This window comes from Oncorhynchus mykiss, chromosome 27, assembly GCF_013265735.2.
Source record: "Oncorhynchus mykiss isolate Arlee chromosome 27, USDA_OmykA_1.1, whole genome shotgun sequence".
Lineage (NCBI taxonomy): Eukaryota > Metazoa > Chordata > Actinopteri > Salmoniformes > Salmonidae > Oncorhynchus > Oncorhynchus mykiss.
This window is the reverse complement of record NC_048591.1, coordinates 27669997-27695197: the sequence shown is the minus strand read 5'-3', so window position 1 is coordinate 27695197 and position 25201 is coordinate 27669997. Positions and strand designations below refer to the sequence as shown.

Genomic DNA, 25201 nt, shown 5'->3' with positions numbered 1-25201 from the left:
CCATCTTGTTCCTTGCAGGGGTTGAATGAACAAAAATGATTGATTCTTGAAGAATATAACTTATAAATGTCTCATGAGCTGTCGTACCCCATCAGAACTCAAAATATACACTTCTTTTACTCCAACGTTTATAAACTAAGTAAATGTAAACAAAACACTACATAGCCTCAACGCATTGTTAAAACTATAATTTTATATCAGGTATGGTCATTCTATAGCTCTGTCTGTGAATTTGGGAGTGGTAATATTTCTCTAGACCAATCCAACTTTTTTTAATTGTTTGAACTGCTGACTGAAGCTTTAAGTAGCGTTTAGCTAGTTTGGCTAGCGTTAAACTAGAGTTTAGGTCTGTCCAGGAGGGAGTGCCGTCTCTGTCGCTCACCTGAACTTCATCTCCTGGCAGAAGGACAGGTCGTCTCGTCTCTCCATCATCACCTCCACCAGCTGGCACAGCTTGGTTTTCATCTGGATGGCATGCAACGTGTTGCCTAAGACACGCACGTACCTGGGGGGGTGAGATCAGACCGAATAAGGTCCTGAAGAGTGACAACTGATTAGGTATTTCATAAGCTGTGAGTGTTTGTCTCTCACCTGACCAGGTTGAGCATCATGGTCTCTATGCTGGCCTGTCCAAGGTGCTCTGAGCTGCCCTCAGCATGGTTATCCAGTAGGTTCTTCATGATGGCAATGGTCTGCTCCACAAACTGTGTGTTAGTGTCATTGATGGGGACCTGCAAGGGCACAGAGACAAATTAATGAAATCAGTTTAAACTACTTTCCTGCTAATGTCAACAACTCAGCTTTATAATGAACTAATGAAATTCAACAACATCAGCGCAGGCAGGGCTCTGTGCTACAATCAGCAAAAAAGTCACCATCCCCCTGTAAAACTCCCTAGAATGACATTCTACACTAATACAATTCAAATAATTGGTTAACGTGCCCCATCCTCCTCCGCAGCCCATCCACTCACCGGCCCCTGTGTGTCGAAGAAGCGTCCGATGCTGTTCCTTAGCTTGTTGAAGAGCATGTGGTACAGGACCGGGCTGAGCTCCAGCCCCAGCAGCTCCTTGACGTTGGTGCGGACGTGTAGACCCACCCTCTCATGACCACATACCAGCAGGACCAGCAGGCGGTCCAGGAACCTGCCCAGGGGGGTTTCAGTGGAGGAAGAAGAGGAGCAGGTGGCTGAGGCTCCAGCTGCAGCGTTGGAGACCTCACAGACGCCCACAGAGACCATAGAGTACTTGCGTTCGCTCATGGGGCCCATGGGGGGCTGTAGGTGGTGGGGCCACAGGGCTTGCTGTGCTGGGACAGACACACCCCACCCAGAGCCCACAGGAAGCCTGTCATGTTGATCCACTCCTGCAGGGGGAGACAAATGGGGTAGAGTTTGGAGCAACGGTCCCTATATTATTATTTCTTATTAACAGTGAAACACACCCAAATCCTAAAATGTAAGTGCTCTTACCTGACCATCCTCCACCTTGTTTTTGGGAAAGTTCAGAATCTGTTTGGTGTCCTGCTCCCATTTTGCATGCGTGTCCTCCCATGCCTGGGGTGAGACATGGAAACAAGAAGGGACAAGTCACTAATCCTGGAAGGATGTAAGTAAGGATAAACTGTATTTTATGCTTCTTTATTCTTTCACACCTCAGTGTTTCCTGCAGTGGGGTGCTCTATCCTTCTCAACAAGGCCATCACTCTCTTCTGCAGGGTGGAACGTCCTACCAAACAGAGAAACAAGTAGCGGAGTCACTGTCTGAAACCGTTGGCCTTTTTAGTGACTCTCAGAGCATGTTATAGTGGTGTTCAAAACATAGTGTTTTTACTGACCGGTGGCCATTATGTTGCTGACGGAGGCGAACTCTGTGAAGGTGGCGTAGTTGGGCAGGATGTTCTGCACGGCCTCGGTGTCAGGGCTCCACAGAAACATGTATAGACACACCTCCAGTTTGGTCTGGGCCTGTCTGCAGATGGGGATTCCACTGTTCTGCGTGGCACACTCCTGGGCGAGCAGAGAGGAGTTAGACACGTCCAACACACATTTAGACATGTCCAACACGTGTATTTGACTTGTATAACTGGAAAACACTCCGGACGGTTTTCCAGACCTAAGCTAGTCCTAGACTTAAACATTATTTTGAATGGAAATTCTCTATTGAAAGTGCTTTTTAGTTCAGAACTAGGCTTAATCTGCATCTGGGAAACTAGCCCTCAATGGTTATTCTGATGTGAGGTTAGAGTCCCTGACCTCACCTTGTTCTTTAGGAGGAACTTGTTCCTGCAGATAAGGATCTCCCTCAGCCACTTCAACACCTCTGTACTGTTCACCATCTGGTGACCAATCAGCTTCTTGCAGATCAGGAAGAGAACCAGGGAGCTGCAATGGGATAGGCCAGTGTTTGAGCCCAATGGAATCTCAACACACACCCCTAAAGACTGGGACTACTACTGAATCCATGACCAGTGTGTCTGTCTACATGGATTATCTCTGGACTGAAAAGCCCCCAGAACTAAACCATGTCCTTGTACCTGATGTCCCAGAAGGTTTCAATGGGGGCCTGAGGGTTCCACAGCTCAATGGTCTCAGGCAGGTGCAGCACCAGCAGAGCCTGGGCAGGGAGAGAGAGACAGATAGGGAGAAATATGCCTTACTTGAAGTTGATAATTCAATGCTAGGGAATAGAACTGAAGTGGACAGAATGAGAAAGAATAAAGAAGCAGAGTAGATGGAGTGAGAGTAAGGGAGAGAAGGAGTGTGAACTGACCTCCATGGCCTCCTGGGAAAGCTGGGCTGTATTGACCAAGGGCACCAGCTGCACCAGGCCTGCGATCAGCTCTGCTGTGCTGCTCTGGGTCTCCTGAGCCTGCTTCCCTGGGTTCTACAACACACACAATGTCAAACATGCATGTATGGGTGAACGCAAGGGCGGAGAGGAAATCGAACCACACACATAAGTGGAAGTGAGGGTGATTAACTATTCAAACAGAACCAAGGGACATTGTCTCAGTATATACAGTTGAAGTCGGAAGTTTACATACACCTTAGCCAAGTACATTTAAACTCAGTTTTTCACAATTCCTGACATTTTAATCCTAGTAAAAAGTCCCTGTTTTAGGTCAGTTAGGATCACCACTTTATTCGGTCATTATGGCCAAACAGTTCTATTTTTGTTTCATCAGACCATAGGGCATTTCTCCAAAAAGTACGATCTTTGTCTCCGTGTGCAAACCGTAATCTGGATTTTTTATGGCGGTTTTGGAGCGGTGGCTTCTTCCTTACTGAGTGGCCTTTCATGTTCTGTCAATATGGGACTCATTTTACTGTAGATATAGATACTTTTGCATCGGTTTCCTCCAGCATCTTCACAAGGTCCTTTGCTGTTGTTCTGGGATTGATTTTCAGTTTTCGCACCAAAGTACGTTCATCTCTAGGAGACAGAACGCGTCTCCTTCCTGAGCGCTATGACGGCTGCGTGGTCCCATGGTGTTTGTACTGTTTGTACAGATGAACGTGGTACCTTCAGGCATTTGGAAATTTCTCCCAAGGATGTACCAGACTTGTGGAGGTCTACAATTTTTTTTCCTGAGGTCTTGGCTGATTTCTTTTGATTTTCCCATGATGTCAAGCAAAGAGGCACTGAGTTTGAAGGTAGGCCTTAAAATATCAATTCAAATTTATTTCTATAGCCCTTCTTACATCAGCTGACATCTCAAAGTGCTGTAAGTGCTGTACCCAGCCTAAAACCCCAAACAGCAAGCAATGCAAGTGTAGAAGCACAGTGGCTAGGAAAAACTCCCTAGAAAGGCCAAAACTTAGGAAGAAACCTAGAGAGGAACCAGGCTATGATTGGTGGCCAGTCCTCTTCTGGCTGTGCCGGGTGGAGATTATAACAGAACATGGCCAAGATGTTCAAATGTTCATAAATGACCAGCATGGTCAAATAATAATAATCACAGTAGTTGTCGAGGGTGCAACAGGTCAGCACCTCAGGAGTAAATGTCAGTTGGCTTTTCATAGCCGATCATTCAAATCAAATCTATTTCTATAGCCCTTCGTACATCAGCTGATATCTCAAAGTGCTGTACCGAAACCCCGCCTAAAACCCCAAACAGCAAGCAATGCAGGTGTAGAAGCACGGTCATTGAGAGTATCTCTACCGCTCTTGCTGTCTCTATAGAGTTGAAAACAGCAGGTCTGGGACAGGTAGCACGTCCGGTGAACAGGTCAGGGTTCCATAGCCGCAGGTACACCTCCAATTGACTCGAATGATATCAATTAGCCTATCAGAAGCTTCTAAAGCCATGATATAATTTTCTGGAATTTTCCAAGCTCTTTAAAGGCACTGTCAACTTAGTGTATGTAAACTTCTGACCCACTAGAATTGTGATACAGTGAATTATAAGTGAAATAATCTGTCTGTAAACAATTGTTGGAAAATGACTTGTGTCATGCACAAAGTAGATGTCCTTACCGACTTGCCAAAACTATAGTTGGTTAACAAGAAATTTGTGGAGTGGTTGAAAAACTAATTTTAATGACTCCAACCTAAGTGTATGTAAACCTCCGACTTCAACTGTATGTGGTGGTTGGTGTCAGACTTACGTGCAGCATGAGTTTGGGGTCAGCGTGGATGAGTTTGACCAGAGCGAGGAGGAGGCACTTGTAGCTGCGTGTATCCAGGTCTGTGGTTTTCTCTTTGAACTTAAGGCTGGTGGTCATTTTCTCTTTAAATGACAGAGTCTGTCAGAGAGAGAAGTTGTACATTTACAGTGCCTTGCGAAAGTATTCGGCCCCCTTGAACTTTGCGACCTTTTGCCACATTTCAGGCTTCAAACATAAAGATATAAAACTGTATTTTTTTGTGAAGAATCAACAACAAGTAGGACACAATCATGAAGTGGAACGACATTTATTGGATATTTCAAACTTTTTTAACAAATCAAAAACTGAAAAATTGGGCGTGCAAAATTATTCAGCCCCTTTACTTTCAGTGCAGCAAACTCTCTCCAGAAGTTCAGTGAGGATCTCTGAATGATCCAATGTTGACCTAAATGACTAATGATGATAAATACAATCCACCTGTGTGTAATCAAGTCTCCGTATAAATGCACCTGCACTGTGATAGTCTCAGAGGTCCGACAAAAGCGCAGAGAGCATCATGAAGAACAAGGAACACACCAGGCAGGTCCGAGATACTGTTGTGAAGAAGTTTAAAGCCGGATTTGGATACAAAAAGATTTCCCAAGCTTTAAACATCCCAAGGAGCACTGTGCAAGCGATAATATTGAAATGGAAGGAGTATCAGACCACTGCAAATCTACCAAGACCTGGCCGTCCCTCTAAACTTTCAGCTCATACAAGGAGAAGACTGATCAGAGATGCAGCCAAGAGGCCCATGATCACTCTGGATGATCTACAGCTGAGGTGGGAGACTCTGTCCATAGGACAACAATCAGTCGTATATTGTACAAATCCGGCCTTTATGGAAGAGTGGCAAGAAAGCCATTTCTTAAAGATATCCATAAAAAGTGTTGTTTAAAGTTTGCCACAAGCCACCTGGGAGACACACCAAACATGTGGAAGAAGGTGCTCTGGTCAGATGAAACCAAAATTGAACTTTTTGGCAACAATGCAAAACGTTATGTTTGGCGTAAAAGCAACACAGCTGAACACACCATCCCCACTGTCAAACATGGTGGTGGCAGCATCATGGTTTGGGCCTGCTTTTCTTCAGCAGGGACAGGGAAGATGGTTAAAATTGATGGGAAGATGGATGGAGCCAAATACAGGACCATTCTGGGAGAAAACCTGATGGAGTCTGCAAAAGACCTGAGACTGGGACGGAGATTTGTCTTCCAACAAGACAATGATCCAAAACATAAAGCAAAATCTACAATGGAATGGTTCAAAAATAAACATATCCAGGTGTTAGAATGGCCAAGTCAAAGTCCAGACCTGAATCCAATCGAGAATCTGTGGAAAGAACTGAAAACTGCTGTTCACAAATGCTCTCCATCCAACCTCACTGAGCTCGAGCTGTTTTGCAAGGAGGAATGGGAAAAAAATTCAGTCTCTCGATGTGCAAAACTGATAGAGACATACCCCAAGCGACTTACAGCTGTAATCGCAGCAAAAGGTGGCACTACAAAGTATTAACTTAAGGGGGCTGAATAATTTTGCACGCCCAATTTTTCAGTTTTTGATTTGTTAAAAAAGTTTGAAATATCCAATAAATGTCATTCCACTTCACGATTGTGTCCCACTTGTTGTTGATTCTTCACAAAAAAATACAGTTTTATATCTTTATGTTTGAAGCCTGAAATGTGGCAAAAGGTCGCAAAGTTCAAGGGGGCCGAATACTTTCGCAAGGCACTGTATCAGCCACATGACCTATTTAATCCCAGTGTGTGTGTGCGCACTCATCTCACCTTGTTGGCCTTGCTCTCCTCCACCACCTCTCGAGAGATGATGTGTGTGATCTCGGGACAGAGGATGAGGAGGATGATCTGTAGAGGCCACACCGCTGCCTTCCTCTTGGCACTCTCAGCAAAGCTGTCCACCAGGTCAAACAGCCTCTCCGCAGCATCTAAAGGGCGTGCCAGACAGACGAGTGAGATAGCCCTTAACTCATCATACTTCTTATTTATCGTCCTGATCTGTTCCCTACAGTCCCTTTGAGACTGAAGATTTCACATTAAAATAAAATTTTAAAATGAAAAGCGCATGTAATGATAGCATCTGCATTGTGTTTCAGTCCAATACAAGGCACTTGAGAATACTGACCTGCCATGTCTGTCTGTGTTCTCTGGTAGAGCATGGTAAACTCATCAGGGTAGTTCTCTACCCAGTTCCAAAAGGCCTGGGGAGGAACACAAATATTTAGCACTGTCCTCTCTAGAATGGGACAGTAGCTATGTTTCCATTAACTTTTCCAGTGATTTATTGGCGACATTTAGAACGTTTGAATAGAAAATTATTTTAATTTGCAAAACATTTTTAGAATAAGGCTGTAATGTAACAAAATGTGGAAAAAGTCCAGGGGTCTGAATAATTTCCGAAGCCACAGATCAATTGCCTGCTACGGTGCATTTCCATCCAACTGTCTTGTGTCGATAAAAACAGCTGGACGTAATGACGTCACACCAACAAACAGAAGACGTTTTCACAAAAACCTAGTGTTGAATAAACATGAAGGAGTTGAAGTGTTTCCATTATCCATTTAGGCAAATTGCACATGAATAATATGGCGACAGCCTGGATTCCCTCCCAGCCATCTGTCCCATGTCTCAGGTAGCCCACAAAGGCCAGCATGGATAGAGCGCAAGAATTTACTAATCTGCCATAGTCTAATAATTCCTATGTGCCAATTTATTGTCATGGTGAACCTTGCACTGCAGTTGATCTGAAATAATGGGATAGTAAAACTTAGTAAAACTTGCATAGTGCTCTGCGTACCGTCAACACTATTCGGCAATCAACATTTATTTGAAAAACATTGCTTCTATCATCATTTGTAGCAATAAAGAAAGTTTAAAAAATGGTGTCAATCTTTAGAGCATTTTTCCTATAGCTGCCATTTCATTACACATTTCAATGTTTTTTCCAATAAACCTGCATCAATGGAAACCTGCATCAATGGAAACCTGCATCAATGGAAACCTGCATCAATGGAAACCTGCATCAATGGAAACCTGCATCAATGGAAACCTGCAACCTGTGATGTCCTCAAAGTGGAAAATTGTATTTTAAACACTGCTGCGGAAACTTGATTCCATTCAGCTGCAAGAGCATTAGTGAGGTTGGGCACTGATGTTGTGCGATTAGGCCTGGCGCGCAGTCGGCGTTCCAATTCATCCCAAAGGTGTTCGATGGGGTTGAGGTCAGGGCTCTGTGCAAGCCAGTCAAGATCTACCACACCGGTCTCAACAAACCATTTCTGTATGGACCTTGCTTTGTGCATGGGGGCATTTTCATGCTGAAACAGGAAAGGGCCTTCTCCAAACTGTTGCCACAAAGTTGTAAGCACAGAATCGCCTAGAATGTCATTGTAAGCTGTAGAGTTTAGATTTCCCTTCACTGGAACTAAGGGGCCTAGCCTGAACCATGAAAAACAGCCACAGACCATTGTTCCTCCTCCACCAAACTGTACACTTGACACTACGCATTGGGGCAGGTAGAATTTTTCTGGCATCCACATGCAGATTTGTCAGTCGGACTGCCAGATGAACTCTGTAGTGAGTATTGCAACCAAAAACAGGCAAGTAAAATCAAATCAAATTTTATTTGTCACATACACATGGTTAGCAGATGTTAATGCGAGTGTAGCGAAATGCTTGTGCTTCTAGTTCCGACAATGCAGTAATAACAAGTAATCTAACTAACAATTCCAAAACTACTGTCTTGTACACAGTGTAAGGGGATAAAGAATATGTACATAAGGATATATGAATGAGTGATGGTACAGAGCAGCATAGGCAAGATACAGTAGATGGTATCGAGTACAGTATGTACAAATGAGATGAGTATGTAAACAAAGTGGCCTAGTTTAAAGTGGCTAGTGATACATGTATTACATAAGGATACAGTCGATGATATAGAGTACAGTATATACGTATGCATATGAGATGAATAATGTAGGGTAAGTAACATTATATAAGGTAGCATTGTTTAAAGTGGCTAGTGATATATTTACATCATTTCCCATCAATTCCCATTATTAAAGTGGCTGGAGTTGAGTCAGTGTCAGTGTGTTGGCAGCAGCCACTCAGTGTTAGTGGTGGCTGTTTAACAGTCTGATGGCCTTGAGATAGAAGCTGTTTTTCAGTCTCTCGGTCCCAGCTTTGATGCACCTGTACTGACCTCGCCTTCTGGATGATAGCGGGGTGAACAGGCAGTGGCTCGGGTGGTTGATGTCCTTGATGATCTTTATGGCCTTCCTGTGACATCGGGTGGTGTAGGTGTCCTGGAGGGCAGGTAGTTTGCCCCCGGTGATGCGTTGTGCAGACCTCACTACCCTCTGGAGAGCCTTACGGTTGAGGGCGGTGCAGTTGCCATACCAGGCGGTGATACAGCCCGCCAGGATGCTCTCGATTGTGCATCTGTAGAAGTTTGTGAGTGCTTTTGGTGACAAGCCGAATATCTTCAGCCTCCTGAGGTTGAAGAGGCGCTGCTGCGCCTTCTTCACGATGCTGTCTGTGTGAGTGGACCAATTCAGTTTGTCTGTGATGTGTGTGCCGAGGAACTTAAAACTTGCTACCCTCTCCACTACTGTTCCATCGATGTGGATAGGGGGGTGTTCCCTCTGCTGTTTCCTGAAGTCCACAATCATCTCCTTAGTTTTGTTGACGTTGAGTGTGAGGTTATTTTCCTGACACCACACTCCGAGGGCCCTCACCTCCTCCCTGTAGGCCGTCTCGTCGTTGTTGGTAATCAAGCCTACCACTGTTGTGTCGTCCGCAAACTTGATGATTGAGTTGGAGGCGTGCGTGGCCACGCAGTCGTGGGTGAACAGGGAGTACAGGAGAGGGCTCAGAACGCACCCTTGTGGGGCCCCAGTGTTGAGGATCAGCGGGGAGGAGATGTTGTTGCCTACCCTCACCACCTGGGGGCGGCCCGTCAGGAAGTCCAGTACCCAGTTGCACAGGGCGGGGTTGAGACCCAGGGTCTCGAGCTTGATGACGAGCTTGGAGGGTACTATGGTGTTGAATGCCGAGCTGTAGTCGATGAACAGCATTCTCACATAGGTATTCCTCTTGTCCAGATGGGTTAGGGCAGTGTGCAGTGTGGTTGAGATTGCATCGTCTGTGGACCTATTTGGGCGGTAAGCAAATTGGAGTGGGTCTAGGGTGTCAGGTAGGGTGGAGGTGATACGGTCCTTGACTAGTCTCTCAAAGCACTTCATGATGACGGATGTGAGTGCTACGGGGCGGTAGTCGTTTAGCTCAGTTACCTTAGCTTTCTTGGGAACAGGAACAATGGTGGCCCTCTTGAAGCATGTGGGAACAGCAGACTGGTATAGGGATTGATTGAATATGTCCATAAACACACCGGCCAGCTGGTCTGCGCATGCTCTGAGGGCGCGGCTGGGGATGCCGTCTGGGCCTGCAGCCTTGCGAGGGTTAACACGTTTAAATGTCTTACTCACCTCGGCTGCAGTAAAGGAGAGACCGCATGTTTTCGTAGCAGGCCGTGTCAGTGGCACTGTATTGTCCTCAAAGCGGGCAAAAAAGTCATTTAGTCTGCCTGGGAGCAAGACATCCTGGTCCGTGACTGGGCTGGATTTCTTCCTGTAGTCCGTGATTGACTGTAGACCCTGCCACATGCCTCTTGTGTCTGAGCCGTTGAATTGAGATTCTACTTTGTCTCTGTACTGGCGCTTAGCTTGTTTGATAGCCTTGCGGAGGGAATAGCTGCACTGTTTGTATTCGGTCATGTTACCAGACACCTTGCCCTGATTAAAAGCAGTGGTTCGCGCTTTCAGTTTCACACGAATGCTGCCATCAATCCACGGTTTCTGGTTAGGGAATGTTTTAATCGTTGCTATGGGAACGACATCTTCAACGCACGTTCTAATGAACTCGCACACCGAATCAGCGTATTCGTCAATGTTATCTGACGCAATACGAAACATCTCCCAGTCCACGTGATGGAAGCAGTCTTGGAGTGTGGAGTCAGCTTGGTCGGACCAGCGTTGGACAGACCTCAGCGTGGGAGCCTCTTGTTTTAGTTTCTGTCTGTAGGCAGGGATCAACAAAATGGAGTCGTGGTCAGCTTTTCCGAAAGGGGGGCGGGGCAGGGCCTTATATGCGTCGCGGAAGTTAGAGTAACAATGATCCAAGGTCTTTCCACCCCTGGTTGCGCAATCGATATGCTGATAAAATTTAGGGAGTCTTGTTTTCAGATTAGCCTTGTTAAAATCCCCAGCTACAATGAATGCAGCCTCCGGATAAATCGTTTCCAGTTTGCAGAGAGTTAAATAAAGTTTGTTCAGAGCCATCGATGTGTCTGCTTGGGGGGGGGATATATACGGCTGTGATTATAATCGAAGAGAATTCTCTTGGTAGATAATGCGGTCTACATTTGATTGTGAGGAATTCTAAATCAGGTGAACAGAAGGATTTGAGTTCCTGTATGTTTCTTTCATCACACCATGTCACGTTGGCCATGAGGCATACGCCCCCGCCCCTCTTCTTACCAGAAAGGTGTTTGTTTCTGTCAGCGCGATGCGTGGAGAAACCCGTTGGCTGCACCGCTTCGGATAGAGTCTCTCCAGTGAGCCATGTTTCAGTGAAGCAAAGGACGTTACAGTCTCTGATGTCCCTCTGGAATGCTACCCTTGCTCGGATTTCATCAACCTTGTTGTCAAGAGACTGGACATTGGCAAGAAGAATGCTAGGGAGTGGTGCACGATGTGCCCGTCTCCGGAGTCTGACCAGAAGACCGCCTCGTTTCCCTCTCTTTCGGAGTCGTTTTTTGGGTCGCTGCATAGGGTCCACTCCGTTGTCCTGTTTGTAAGGCAGAACACAGGATCCGCGTCGCGAAAAACATATTCTTGGTCGTACTGATGGTGAGTTGACGCTGATCTTATATTCAGTAGTTCTTCTCGACTGTATGTAATGAAACCTAAGATGACCTGGGGTACTAATGTAAGAAATAACACGTAAAAAAACAAAAAACTGCATAGTTTCCTAGGAACGCGAAGCGAGGCGGCCATCTCTGTCGGCGCCGGAAGTTACACTACGCACTTCAGCACTCAGTGGTCCCATTCTGTGAGCTTGTGGCCCATCACTTCACAGCTCACCGGTCAGCAACTGGTGTGGCTGAAATAGCCAAAACCACTAATTTGAAGGGGTGTCCACATACCTTTGGCCATGTAGTATATAATAATACACCAACTTCATAAACACAAAACAGCAGAACTGAATATTGGTGCACAAACCTTTTCCAAACTGTTAATGACGGCAAGTTGGGCAGGTTTCTTCAGGGCTTTGAATTTTAATACCGTTTCTGAGAGGATGTAGTAAAAAGTAATAGAGTATTAGCAAAAAACTATTTAAAAAAGAGTATGACATACAAGGGATTGAGTGAGTGTGTAGCTACCTTGGAGCAGTCTTTTAAGTTTGGAGCAGTCCACGTTGATGTACTGCACGAGCTCTATATCGTGCACATCCACAGTGTCTTCTGAGCAGACTGTCAGCTCCTGCAACCTGAGGGAGAACACAATGGATAAGGACTCTCAGACACTGCCATGGAACAAGTTCGTCCAGTCAAACATGACATGCAGAGATATAATTCTAACAGTTTCTCAGGAGAAAGGAGGGAAAGAAGAGGGGGTGGAAGAGAGGGAAAAGAGGACAGCCTTGTAGAGGTTGCCTTTTTGACATCATCCCCTCATCCTTCAAGACAGGAAACTGACATGAGTGTATCAATGACGTGAAACTTTCTGAATGTTGCCAGTCTACAGTAAACATGTCCCCCATGGATGATGTATTGCTCGTTGTGTCAATTAGAGACAATTATTACAAAGTATGTTGCGTGGAAAGAAATTTTATTTGTAAGTACCAAAATTATATAGGTTGTTATGGGAACCTAGTTGCTCATGAGGGGCTGCATATATGAACCAGATTTCATGACAATAGTTCAAACGGGACTGGAGATATGCTTGTTCAAAGTTTGGAATTTCAGTTGATTACTATAGCACCCCCTTTGAGACAATCCACATAAATCTCTATGGGAAGATGGGTGAGTGATACAAGTTTCTTAAAAAATCAGGCCAGTGCTGTCTGAGACATCACGTGTGATGAAGGTACAACTGTACGAATGTACTAACGGATGGAGACCTATCAAGTCCCGTCTCCAATTTACAATGGCGCGATGTGCGGCATATGGATGCAACAAGCGCCAATTCAAAACATGTGGAAAGACATTTAGTTTGCAAGTTCCTGAAATGATATTGGTTGTTATGGGAAATGTGTTTCTAATGAGGAAATGCATGCATATAAAAAAAAATGACATGACTGTAGCTCAAACGGGGCAGGAGATATGCTTGTTCATAATTTGGAATTTCAGTTGAATACTATAGCACCCCCTTTAGCCAATCAGTGTAATTTTGTAAATGTTGTATCTCTATGGCAAGACGCGTTATTAATCCAAGTTCAGTAAAAATCGGGCCAGCACTGTCTGAGATATCACGTGTGACAAACATACTAACGGACAGAGGCAGATCCACAGTCCCCTTTCCGATTTCATTGTGGGGGACAATTAACCTAATAGAAGTAACAGGATTCCCTGTTTTATTGTTCATCTGAACATTCTGTAACGTTGCACCATCCTGAACATCCTGGGTGGGGAGGGAGGGATTTCCGTCATGACTGGGTTAACAGTTCATTCACAGTGACATTGTCCATGGCTGGCTGTTTAACTGAAGTGCTGAGGTATGCAAACAAGGCATATGGCATAAGTAGAAAGGGTGCCCAAACAGTCACCTCATCATTACTTCTGAAGACATAACTTCATTTGAAATATTTGTAATATTACACTTTTGGGAAAATCAGGTCTGGTGGAAGTTTTTAAAGACACAAATGCATTTTTCCACAAAATATAATGTAGGTCAGTTGCCATTGACCTTGGAAGAACAACAAGGTGGGCAGGCTATTATTCCAGCCCTGTACTAACACATCTGATCAACTGCTCATCAACACAGTGATAGTGACAGTGAATTAATTAGCCAACACAGTCTGCAGTTCCTCAGGATCAGGGTTACCTGGTGGAGATGCGGCTGAAAACAGCGTTAAAGTTGTTGCAGCTGAGGGAGAAGAGGACCCCTGAGGCGGAGGCACGGAGCTCAGCAGCGTGCTGGTGGCCCTCGCGGTACGTGTGGATGAAGTGACAGATCTCTGGCAGCAGCTGCTTCACCAGCATGGTCTCGTCCAGACGCAGGCAGTCCTTTGATTGCTGGGAGGATTTTATTTGATTTATTAGGATCCCCGTTAGCCGATGTCAGCTAGTCTTACTGGGGTCCAACACATAACCAAAAATCATTTACAGACAAAAGACTTTACAATTTACATACATTTAAAAACAGTAACATGTAGTGTGTGTGTGCATCTATCAGTTCCACGTCAATGTCAGTACATACACACAAGAGGAATACAGAGACAAAGAGAGAGAAGACATGAGAGGATAGGGTGTGTGTAAGCTGGCGTCTCCAGGTTCTCTGAGAAAACAATGAGTGCTTTTCAGGTTATCAGTGGCAACTTCTCACATGTTTTGGATTTATACAGCTGGACATGAAATACACTTATGTGGGTTAAGTGCCTTGCTCAGTGGCACAAACACAGCATGTCCCTACCTGGGATTCACCAGTGCTCCCGTTGGCTAATTCCCAAAACTACACGAGTCAAACTGGCAGCCTCATACCAGGATAGACTGCATATAACTGCATTCCAAACCTGTAGCTCACCCATATGTAGGAAATAGTCTTAACACAAAATAAGGCTACTACTATACTTAAACATTTGTAACATAAAAACTCAAACGAGAACTTCTAACGAGAATTCCATAGCGTCCATGAGGGGAGCAGCTGGCTTCCGTCTGACGACATGCCCTAATGAAAAACCTATACAGGAAACTCTCAGCGATCCCATTGGAGGCTGTGAAAGCACTAACTCAAGTCGAGGAAACACCTGGAAATGGAATCTTCTGCTGCAGGGTTGCAGAACTGAGGCACCTATTTCAGAAGTGAAGAGAACGCACGAGTGAAGAAAGGGGTTTAAGTGTAGGTCTATGTGTCTGGAAAAAGCAGAGAGAGAGAACAGGGGCATCCATGATCCATTGAACCAATGTAATACTGCCGTTGTGTTGGGATACTTAAAGAGTTTTAGAATATTGGTGCAATATTTTGAGGCCAATGCTCTTGACTGGCAATGTTCAATTAAATTCAGTCAACAGAAAACTGTTTGAGTTGGGGGAGGCCATAGGACTAATATGGGACAGGCTAGGGAAAAACAAAAATGGGGTAATGTTTATACACAACAAACACACAGAAGCAAGTGTAGGGGGTTGGTTAGCAGACCAACTAAATGGTGACGTAATAAGGTATACAGTAGATGCAGACTGTAAAGGTTTTCCTCACCGATGCCAGGCACTTCTCCAGTGTGTCCAGGATAATCAGCTGGGAGAGGTAGAGGTTCTTCTCAGCAGCTTCCCCGAATATCCGCTGGAGAGAGGAGGGGTGGGTACAGGACAGGTTACAGACACAGAGGACACAGTGATTTGGCAAACACCACTTCCAGCCCTTAGCATGCATCCTAAACTTGAGTTGTCTGAGTTTTGACTCAATACACGCCTTCCAGGAGGTAGAGTTGATGACATGCAACGTGGTGATCCCCATAGCTAAAAGAGACATGTTAAAAAACGCCACTTACCATGTTGTTCACATTTTTTAGTATGTTCGTGAGGCCACTGATGACGTGGGAGAACTTGTACTTAGAGATGTTGATGAGACATTCCTTGTTGTGCTCTGTGCTGACTTTGGTGTGGTTGTTCTGATGTCCCGTTTTAACAGGAAGCTAAGGAGAAAGAGAAAAAAGCATGTGTCATCCTAAAGTCACAGGGGAATCTAGCCACGGGTGAAGGTATTATACAGTGGACAATGTATGCAGCAGGTTTGAACAAGTCTAATAGAATTACACAAAGCCGGCCTCCCCAGTGGCACAGCAGTCTAAGGCACTGCACCGCAGTGCTTGAGGCGTCACTACAGACCCGAGGTTGTCCGGGTCAGGGGAGGGTTTGGCAGGACGGGATGTCCTTGTCCCATCGCTATCCAGCGACTCCTTGTGGCGGGCCGGGTGCATGTACGCCGACTTCGGTCACCAGTTGAACTGTGTTTTCTCCGTCACATTTGTGTGGCTGGCTTCCTGGTTAAGTGAGCAGTGTGTCAAAAAGCAGTGCAGCTTGACAGGGTCGTGTTTCGGAGGATGCATGGCTCTCGACCTTCGCCTCTCCCGAGTCTGTACGGGAATTACAGCGATGGGACAAGACTAACTTCCAATTGGATATCACGAAATTGGTGAGGAAAAGGGGGTATAAAACAAAAGTTTGGACACACCTACTCATTCAAGGGTTTTTCTTTATTTTTAATATTTTCTACATTGTAGAATCATATTGAAGACATCAAAACTATGAAATAACACACATGGAATCATGTAGTAACCCAAAAAAGTTTTTACCAACTTAAAATATGTATTATATTTGAGATTCCTCAAAGTAGCCACACTTGCCTTGATGACAGCGTCGCACACTCTTGGCATTCTCTAAAACAAGCTTCACCTGGAATTATTTTCCAACAGTCTTGAAGGAGTTCCCACATATGCTGAGCACTTGTTGGCTGCTTTTCCTTCACTCTGCAGTCCAACTCATCCCAAAACAATCTCAATTGGGTTGAGGTCAGGTGATTGTGGAGGCAAGGTCATCTGATGCAGCACTCCATCACTCTCCTTCTGGTCAAATTGCCCTTACACAGCCTGGAGGTGTGTTGGTCATTGTCCTATTGAACAACAAAAGACAGTTCCACTAAGCACAAACCAGATGGGATGGCTTATCGCTGCAGAATGATGTGGTAGCCATGCTGGTTAAGTGTGCTTTGAATTCTAGATAAAATCACTGACAGTGTCACCAGCAAAGCACCCCCACACTATCACACCTCCTCCATGCTTCATGGTGGGAACCACACATGCCAAGATCATCCGTTCACCTACTCTGCGTCTCACAAAGACCCGGCAGTTGTAAACAAAGATCTTGTGTTTCTTGGCCCAAGCAAGTCTCTTCTTATTGGTATCATTTAGTTGTGGTTTCTTTGCAGCAATTCGACCATGAATGCCTGATTCATGCAGTCTCCTCTGAACTAGAGGTCGACCGATTAATCGGAATAGCCGATTAATTAGGGCCGATTTCAAGTTTTCGCTTAAAGTTAGAGAGGGAGATATAAGATTCCAGCTTCAGTGATTTTTGCAATTCGTTCCAGTCATTGGCAGCAGAGAACTGGAAGGAAGGCGGCCAAATGAGGTGTTGGCTTTGGGGGATGACCAGTGAAATATACCTGCTGGAGCGCATGCTACGGGTGGGTGTTGCTATCGTGAGCAGTGAGCTGAGATAAGGCAGGGCTTAACCTAGCAAAGACTTATAAATAACCTGGAGCCAGTGGGTTTGGCAACGAATACGTAACGAGGACCAACCAATGAGAGCATCCAGGTCGCAGTGGTGGGTAGTATATGGGGTTTTGGTGACAAAACGGATGGCACTGTGATAGACTACATCCAGTTTGCTGAGTAGAGTGTTGGAGGCTATTTTGTAAATGACATCACCGAAGTCAAGGATCGGTAGGATAGTCAGCTTTCCAACGGTATGTTAGGCAGCATGAGTGAAGGAGGCTTTGTTGCGAAATAGGAAGCCGATTCTAGATTTAATTTTGGATTGGAGATGCTTAATGTGAGTCTGGAAGGAGAGTTTACAGTCTGTCCAGACACCTAGGTATTTATAGTTGTCCACATATTTTAAGTCAGAACTGTCCAGAGTAGTGATGCTCGTCGGGCGGGTGCAGGCAGCGATCAGTTGATGAGCATACATTTAGTTTTACTAGCATTTAAGACCAGTTGGAGGCCACGGAAGGAGTGTTGTATGGCGTTGAAGGTCGTTTGGAGGTTTGTTAACAGTGTCCAAAGAAAGGCCAGATGTATACAGAATGGTGTCGTCTGCATAAAGGTGGATCAAAGAATCACCCACAGCAAGAGTGACATCATTGACATAGAAAAAACTTGGCCCGAAAATGTAACCCTGTGGCACCCCCATAGAGACTGCAAGAGTTCCGGACAACGGACCCTCCGATTTGACACACTGAACTCTGAGAAGTAGTTGGCGAAACAGGCAAGGCGGTCATTTGAGAAGCCAAGGCTATTGAATCTGCCGATAAGAATACGGTGATTGACAGAGTCGAAATCCTTGGCCAGGTCGATGAAGACGTCTGCACAGTATTGTCTCTTATTGATGGTGGTTATGATACCGTTTAGGACGTTGGGTTCACCTCAGCCACGCTCTCGACCAGCTCAGAAACCGGATTGCATAGCGGAGAAGGTACGGTGGGATTCGAAATGGTCGGTGATCCGTTTGTTCACTTGGCTTTCAAAGACTTTAGAAAGGCATGGCAGGATGGATATAGGTCTATAACAGTTTGGGTCTAGAGTGTCTTCCCCTTTGAAGAGGGGGATGACAGCAGTCACTTTCCAATCTTGAGGAATCTCAGATGATACGAAAGAGGTTGAAGTTTGAGGTTGAGGTTGGCGGCGGATACTATTCGGATTAGAGGGTCCAGATTGTCCAGCCCAGCTGATTTGTAGGATCCAGATTTTGCAGCTCTTTCAGAACATCAGCTGTCTGGATTTGGGTGAAGGAGAAGCGGGGGGTTTGGGCCAGTTCCTGCAGGGGGTGCAGAGCTGTTGGCTAGGGTAGCCAGGTGGAAAGTATGGCCAGCCGTAGAGAAATGCTTATTGAAATTCTCGATTATCGTGGATTAATCAGTGGTGACAGTGTTTCCTAGCCTCAGTGCAGTGGGCAGCTGGGAGGAGGTGCTCTTATTCTCCATGGACTTTACAGTGTCCCAAAACCTTTTGGAACTAGCCTAACTAACTAAGTGAGTATTTTGGTTCCTGATTTCCCTGAAAAGTTGCATATCACGCAGACTATCCGATGCTAGTGCAGGACGCCACAGGATGTTTTTGTGCTGGTCAAGGGCAGTCAAGTCTGGAGTGAACTAAGGGCTACATCTGTCATTAGTTCTAAATTTGAAAGGGGCATGCTTATTTAAGATGACTACCTCTACTGACGGGACAAGTCGTGATGGATCGGCGGGGCTCCGTGTCGACAAAGGTTCCAGGCCAATTGGCAAGAGAGGTATTGTAGTTGGTGTACTTCGTTTACTAGCCGGGAGATGGGCCTAGCTCGAGGCTAACTGGTGCATGATTCTGGACAATAGTTACTCGGTAGCAGCTAGCTAGCTGCAATGATCCAGTGTAATGGTCCAGAGCTTGCGGCAGGATTCCGGTGATATCGTGGAGGGAAAAAAAGCAGTCCAATATGCTCAGGGCTGATATCGCGCTGTGCAAACTGGCAGGTATTATACGGGCTAAAGTGGCTGGTGTCTGAGCTATAGGTAAAGACCGCTAGCAGTGGCTAACAATGACTAAATAGCTAGTAGCTAACTAGCTCTGATGGAGGTTCCAGTTATAAGTAGAGGTCGACCAATTATGATTTTTCAACGCCGATACCGATTAAATCAGACAATTTTTGTTTATTTATTTGTAATAATGACAATTACAACAATACTGAATGAACACTTATATTAACTTAATATAATACATCAATAAAAATCAATTTAGCCTCAAATAAATAATGAAACATGTTCAATTTGGTTTAAATAATGCAAAAACAAAGTGTTGGAGAAGTAAAAGGGCAATATGTGGCATGTAAAAAAAGCTAACGTTTAAGTTCCTTGCTCAGAACATGAGAACATATGAAAGCTGGTGGTTCCTTTTAACATGAGTCTTCAATATTCCAAGGTAAGAGGTTTTAGGTTGAAGTTAATATAGTATTTATTGGACAATTTCTCTCTATACCATTTGTATTTCATATACCTTTGACTATTTGATGTTTTTATAGGCACTATAGTATTGCCAGTGTAACAGTATAGCTTCCGTTCCTCTCCTCGCCCCTACCTGGGCTCGAACCAGGAACACATCGACAACAGCCACACTCGAAGCAGCGTTACCCATCGCTCCACAAAAGCCGCGGCCCTTGCAGAGCAAGGGGAATAACTACTCCAAGTCTCAGAGCGAGTGACGTTTGAAACACTATTAGCACGCACCCCGCTAACTAGCTAGCCATTTCACATCGGTTACACCAGCCACTAGGCTGATAGGCTTGAAGTCATAAACAGAGCTGTGCTTGCGAAGAGCTGCTGGCAAAACGCACGAAAGTGCTGTTTGAATGAATGCTTATGAACCTGCTGCTACCTACCATTGCTCAGTCAGACCGCTCTATCAAATCATAGACTTAATTATAACATAATAACACACAGAAATACGAGCCTTAGGTCATTAATATGGTCGATTCCGGAAACTATCATCTCGAAAACAAGACGTTTATTCTTTCAGTGAAATACGGAACGGTTCCGTATTATTATCTAACGGGTGGCATCCATACGTCTAAATATTCTTGTTACATTGCACAACCTTCAATGTTATGTCATAATTACGTACAATTCTGGCAAATGAGTTCGCAATGAGCCAGGCTGCCCAAACTGTTGCATATACCCTGACTCTGCGTGCAATGAACACAAGAGAAGTGACACAATTTCACCTGGTTAATATTGCCTGCTAACCTGGATTTCTTTTAGCTAAATATGCAGGTTTAAAAATATATACTTCTGTGTATTGATTTTAAGAAAGGCATCGTGTTTATGGTTAGGCACAGTCGTCAACGATTGTGCTTTTTTCGCAAATGCGCTTTTGTTAAATCATCCCCCAGCTTTGCATCGATTATATGCAACGCAGGACACGCTGCTAGATAAACTAGTAATATCATCAACCATGTGTAGTTAACTAGTGATTATGATTGATTGTTTTTTATAAGATAAGTTTAATGCTAGCTAGCGACTTACCTTGGCTTCTACTGCATTCGCGTAACAGGCAGTTGTGGAGTGGAGTGCAACGAGAGGCAGGTGGTTAGAGCGTAGGACTAGTTAACCGTAAGGTTGCAAGATTGGATCCCCGTGCTTACAAGGTGAAAAATCTGTCGTTCTGCCCCTGAACAAGGCAATTAACCAACCGTTCCTACGCCGTCATTGAAAATAAGAATGTGTTCTTAACTGACTTGCCTAGTTAAATAAAGGTATACATTTTTTTATTAAAAATCAAATCGGCGCCCAAAAATACAGATTTCCGATTGTTATGAAAACTTGAAAATCGGCCATTCCGATTAAATCGGTCGACCTCTAGTTATAAGGTCTAAAAGAAATAGCAGATCCGTACCACATTGAGTGAGGCGGGTTGCAGGAAGGTATATTTAATTTGAAAATGGAAAAGAGATTAAATTATTTCAATGTATACAAAAAATAAATATTTACACGGGACAAAAACAAACACATCTGGGATCTTGTATGCAGAGCACATCAAGCTTGGAATGTTAATGAGCCATAAGCAGCAGCACAGTTGAGAAGTGAGCTTTTCTGAATGGAGCACTCCTCCTTGTTGTGGCTCTGGCTCTCCTTCAGGCCCCGGCAGAGTCGTGGGGCAACAGAGCCAGGATGTTGTTAGCCTCGATTTCCACTTCCAGACTACCCCAACAGCCCAGTGATGAACAAGGCTTGGGAGCATGGTAAGTGGAGACTACACTGTTGTAGGCCTAATCATGGTTGAGGAAACAGTTAGGTTCAGACATGCATCCATTCTAAGGAAGAGCCTCATGGCCTAGGACTGCTTACTAGCTAGATCCTGTCCCTCAGGGAGAAACGTTGGCCTGGGAATGAAAGTCCCAAGATAGGGGGTAGGAGAATAGTCAGGCGTCTGAACTTCAGCCCACAGTCCAATCCCTGCTTCATATCTTTCTGGGCTGATGCTGTGATGACCAATACTACTAGGTTGAGATGATTATTTCTCATTCATTTCGTACATCACATTGGCATCCACCAACCTCTCTCTTCCTCTCTGTGGTAGCTTTTTGACATACATTTTTTTGGTTGTAATGCAGGATTCTGAAGTTGCATACAACTGTGATTTAGACGTATTGTTCAGAACACTTTCATTGTTTCTGGACACTGGGTAGGTTTTTGGGCAAAATAAGCAAGGTTCACACAGAAAATATGATTCTGACTATGAAATCCACCCTGATAAAGCCAACACATGCAATCCTATGACTTAGAGGCTTCTAAATGGTCTTAACAACACGAGGAGGATTTAATCCCTTATTACACTTTCATCAAACTGTAATAATCCGAGCAGAGCTGCTAAGCCTGAGTACAATCACCATCTGAGTACAATCACCACTCTGTGCTACAGAATCCCTCCGTAGCCTCTGATCCTACCCAAACTGCACAAAAAGTGCTGATATTCCATTTCAAAAGTCTGTACTGGAGTTGAGGGCAGTTGCACAGTGTGCCATGGCACTTAAGCATGTTTAGGTTAAATACAAACCACCGCAAACCCTTTTCAAGTTTATTTGTAGAACAGCTTTCACACAAAGGAGTATAAAGAAGGTGACGAGTTTCTGGCAGCACTGCAGCAAGTACCATTTGTTTCAGTCCCTTTGGAGGTGGTCTTTGACAACCAAAACAGACAAAGCTTAGTTTGGATAAAATTGAGACCCAGAGCTGATTTACAGACATACCAGCTCTCAAGCAACAACAAACTCTCCATCAAGTCAGCTGGAGCATTTTAAAACGTTGATCTTACAATTTGATAATGTTGACTGATAATGACTTCTGATGAGATATAGTTAGGGGCAACAGAGAGTGTAAAAACTATTGATGGACTGGCTAGACTACCTGACCCAATGTTTCACACATTCAACCTCAAGTTCATTAGTGGAATCTTTGGCACCCTTAAAGGGATACTGTAGCAGTACTGTACAGTAGTATATGCCACTGCCTGTTCACACCGCTACCATCCAGAAGGTGAGGTCAGTACAGGTGATTTAAAGCTGGGACAGAGAGATAGAAGCTGTTTTTCAATCTCAAGGCCATCAGACTGTTAAATAGCCATCACTAACTCAGAGAGGCTGCTGCCTACACTGAGACGCAATTACTGGACACTTTAATAAATGGATCACTAGTTACTTAAAATAATGTTACTTTAATGATGTTTACATATCTTGCATTGCTCACGTCACCTGTACATACTGTATTTTATACCATCTACTGCACCTTGCCGATGCCGCACAGCCATCGCTCATCCATATACTTATATGTACATATTCTCATTCACCCCTTTAGATGTGTGTGCATTAGGTAGTTGTTGGGGAATTGTTAGATTACTTGTTAGATATTACTGCACTGTCAGAACCAGAAGCATTTCGCTACACTCGCATTAACATCTGCTAACCATGTGTATGTGACCAATAAAATTTGATTCGGTGTACCTGTAGCCTAACTTCATTCACACTGCATGCAGAGATCTAAAAAATTGTATCCACGAATTCATCCAACTCTGGGTAATAAGATTAAACTTAACTGCCAGAACCTTGTAGTTGGGCGAGCCTTGTAGACTGCTGCTGTGGTGACCACAAACACCTAAACACGCTCAAATATTGGATTGAGACAAACTCACACTACGTATATCATAATTTAAGGATGTGGTAATTATGTAAGTAGATATTTAACAAAAAACGGATGTCTGTCAATTTGTACGGATCCATGTTGTTTTTGATCTTATTATTGAGCGTTTAACGTTACCTCAGAGCAGAAACATGGTCAGGTTGAAAATCCAGATTCCTCAGACACCAACATGAATGTTGGCTGACAGCATGCAACCAGTATGTTCTTCATTTCCCCCCCACATGTGACAGACCTTGCATTTTAATCAGTGCATGTTGGAGTCACACCTCTCATTTGTTTACAGTTAGCAAGGTAGCTAAGTTATAGGACTTCCTAGCTGGTACAATAGGGACATCTTTTCCCCAATTGTCTAGGAAGAATTAACCAATATTAGACGTTGTGTGCAAATACTCCGAGTTAGCTACACCAACACCCAAAATATATGCAACATTAAAATGCATGTTTAGTTGGCTAGCTAGCTACATGGGTAGCTTACTAGCTAGGTAACTAAAAGTAACTTGCACTTTTGGTACACATCATCCAAACACAGATATAAAAATATTTGTCCTAACGTAGTTACTATCAATAGCTACCTAGCTAGAAAGCAGTCTAGCATGCACTTCACAGTGACATAAATACAATTAGCTATCTACCTGTACAAGCCCTCAACAAAAGATTCACTGCTTGCAGTTGCAACTAGCTAACTACTCCCACTTCGAACTCATATAACTAACACTATAATATTACCTGCTCGTCGAATCTGTTTATCACGGCCTGAACCCATTCCACTGGTTTATGTGCCGCCATGGCCGTGCGGATAGAAACCGCGAATGACTGCTTGCAATTCCAAGACGAATGTGGACGTTCGTGGCGATGTTAGGCCTGAAATAAGTCCCAAAACCGGCGTCTGAAGATGACAGTACGGCTTGGTTATTGTTCCCTTTGAGCAAGCTTTACCATGCCGCCATGACACACCACCGGAAGTCTTCCCAGTGAAACCGATGGGGATAGGAGATTGCAGAGCAAAGATACCAGTGCGTCGCTTGTTGATGTCGAAGTTAAAAGCTAAGAGGATACACACAAACATTGACCATATAATGTAATGTTGTTACATGTAACTAACTAGCTTGACTTGCCACCGTGTGAAACATGTATGCTACCATATGTTACTAAAAAGAGCTGACAATATTATAAAATGTAATCCAGGAGTTTATGTTTGAATTCTGGTTCTCTCACAACACAAGTCACTCAGAAAAGCATCTGTAGGCAGAAGCATGCTACATGTACATTTGGCATTTGAAAAACTACAGCTGTGCTATGCTACCGAATGCAAAATGTATCTGTATCATAAAAGTGTAGTGCAATATTCCCTTTTTTTGCCACACACATATACTCTCTCTCACTAGGGACAAATGTTTCGGCTCCTTGTCCAGAGAGGTTTGAGCTTTAGAAGTGGATCTGCAGCAAAAGTAGACCTTTATTGCCATCTACAGGTCAAAGGTCAGACTGGCATTCAGTAAAATGTAAACATGGGCGATCCACAGAAAATGGAAATGTGTGTGTTTCTGTTTGAGAAGTTAAACCAGTTAATTCCCTTATAACTGAGTGTCCTGCATCATGTATTATTTTATTGGTTGTAAATTAAATACGGTTTATTTTACAGTACATGTATTTTACACTGAATCATTGATATCTGGTTGAATGTTGGTTGTGGGTGTAACGGTGTAACTGGCGCCTCTGGGCTGAGGGGCTCTAGCGCCTCTGGGCTGAGGGCCCCTGGCAGACTGGCGGCACTGGCGGCCCCTGGCAGACTGGCGGCCCCTGGCGGCACTGGC

At 44.4% G+C, this 25201-nt stretch overlaps 2 protein-coding genes across 2 annotated transcripts; both read right to left on the bottom strand.

Annotated features, from left to right (window-relative positions):
* Positions 1–267: 267 nt before the first annotated feature.
* Positions 268–1256, bottom strand: LOC118944709 (neurofibromin-like). Its single transcript, XM_036965089.1, has 3 exons — positions 974–1256; positions 592–731; positions 268–505 (listed from the first exon to the last, which is right to left on the bottom strand). Exons 1-3 carry the CDS (start codon positions 1238–1240, stop codon positions 379–381), a joined length of 534 nt encoding a protein of 177 aa, XP_036820984.1. The 5' UTR covers positions 1241–1256; the 3' UTR covers positions 268–378.
* On the bottom strand, positions 1226–24410 carry LOC110507144 (neurofibromin-like). The gene is made up of 16 exons (XM_036965083.1): positions 24114–24410; positions 15433–15576; positions 15141–15224; positions 13770–13960; positions 12107–12213; positions 11946–12013; positions 6791–6866; positions 6436–6593; positions 4610–4747; positions 2772–2885; positions 2536–2615; positions 2260–2383; positions 1837–2008; positions 1654–1727; positions 1472–1555; positions 1226–1365 (listed from the first exon to the last, which is right to left on the bottom strand). Exons 1-16 carry the CDS (start codon positions 24171–24173, stop codon positions 1258–1260), a joined length of 1782 nt encoding a protein of 593 aa, XP_036820978.1. The 5' UTR covers positions 24174–24410; the 3' UTR covers positions 1226–1257.
* Positions 24411–25201: the final 791 nt, after the last annotated feature.

What these genes read in the sequence shown, in the direction of transcription:
- LOC118944709 (XM_036965089.1), bottom strand. Translation starts at nt 1,240, where the DNA reads ATGGTCTCTGTGGGCGTCTGTGAGGTCTCCAACGCTGCAGCTGGAGCC. An exon ending in TCTTCGACACACAGGGGCCG is followed by an intron (nt 732 to 973) that starts GTGAGTGGATGG and finishes GTGCCCTTGCAG; the next exon opens with GTCCCCATCAATGACACTAA. An exon ending in ATGATGCTCAACCTGGTCAG is followed by an intron (nt 506 to 591) that starts GTGAGAGACAAA and finishes TCACCCCCCCAG; the next exon opens with GTACGTGCGTGTCTTAGGCA.
- LOC110507144 (XM_036965083.1), bottom strand. Translation starts at nt 24,173, where the DNA reads ATGGCGGCACATAAACCAGTGGAATGGGTTCAGGCCGTGATAAACAGA. An exon ending in AACACAGACAGACATGGCAG is followed by an intron (nt 6,594 to 6,790) that starts GTCAGTATTCTC and finishes CACGCCCTTTAG; the next exon opens with ATGCTGCGGAGAGGCTGTTT. An exon ending in ACCCCAAACTCATGCTGCAC is followed by an intron (nt 2,886 to 4,609) that starts GTAAGTCTGACA and finishes TGTGTGTTGTAG; the next exon opens with AACCCAGGGAAGCAGGCTCA.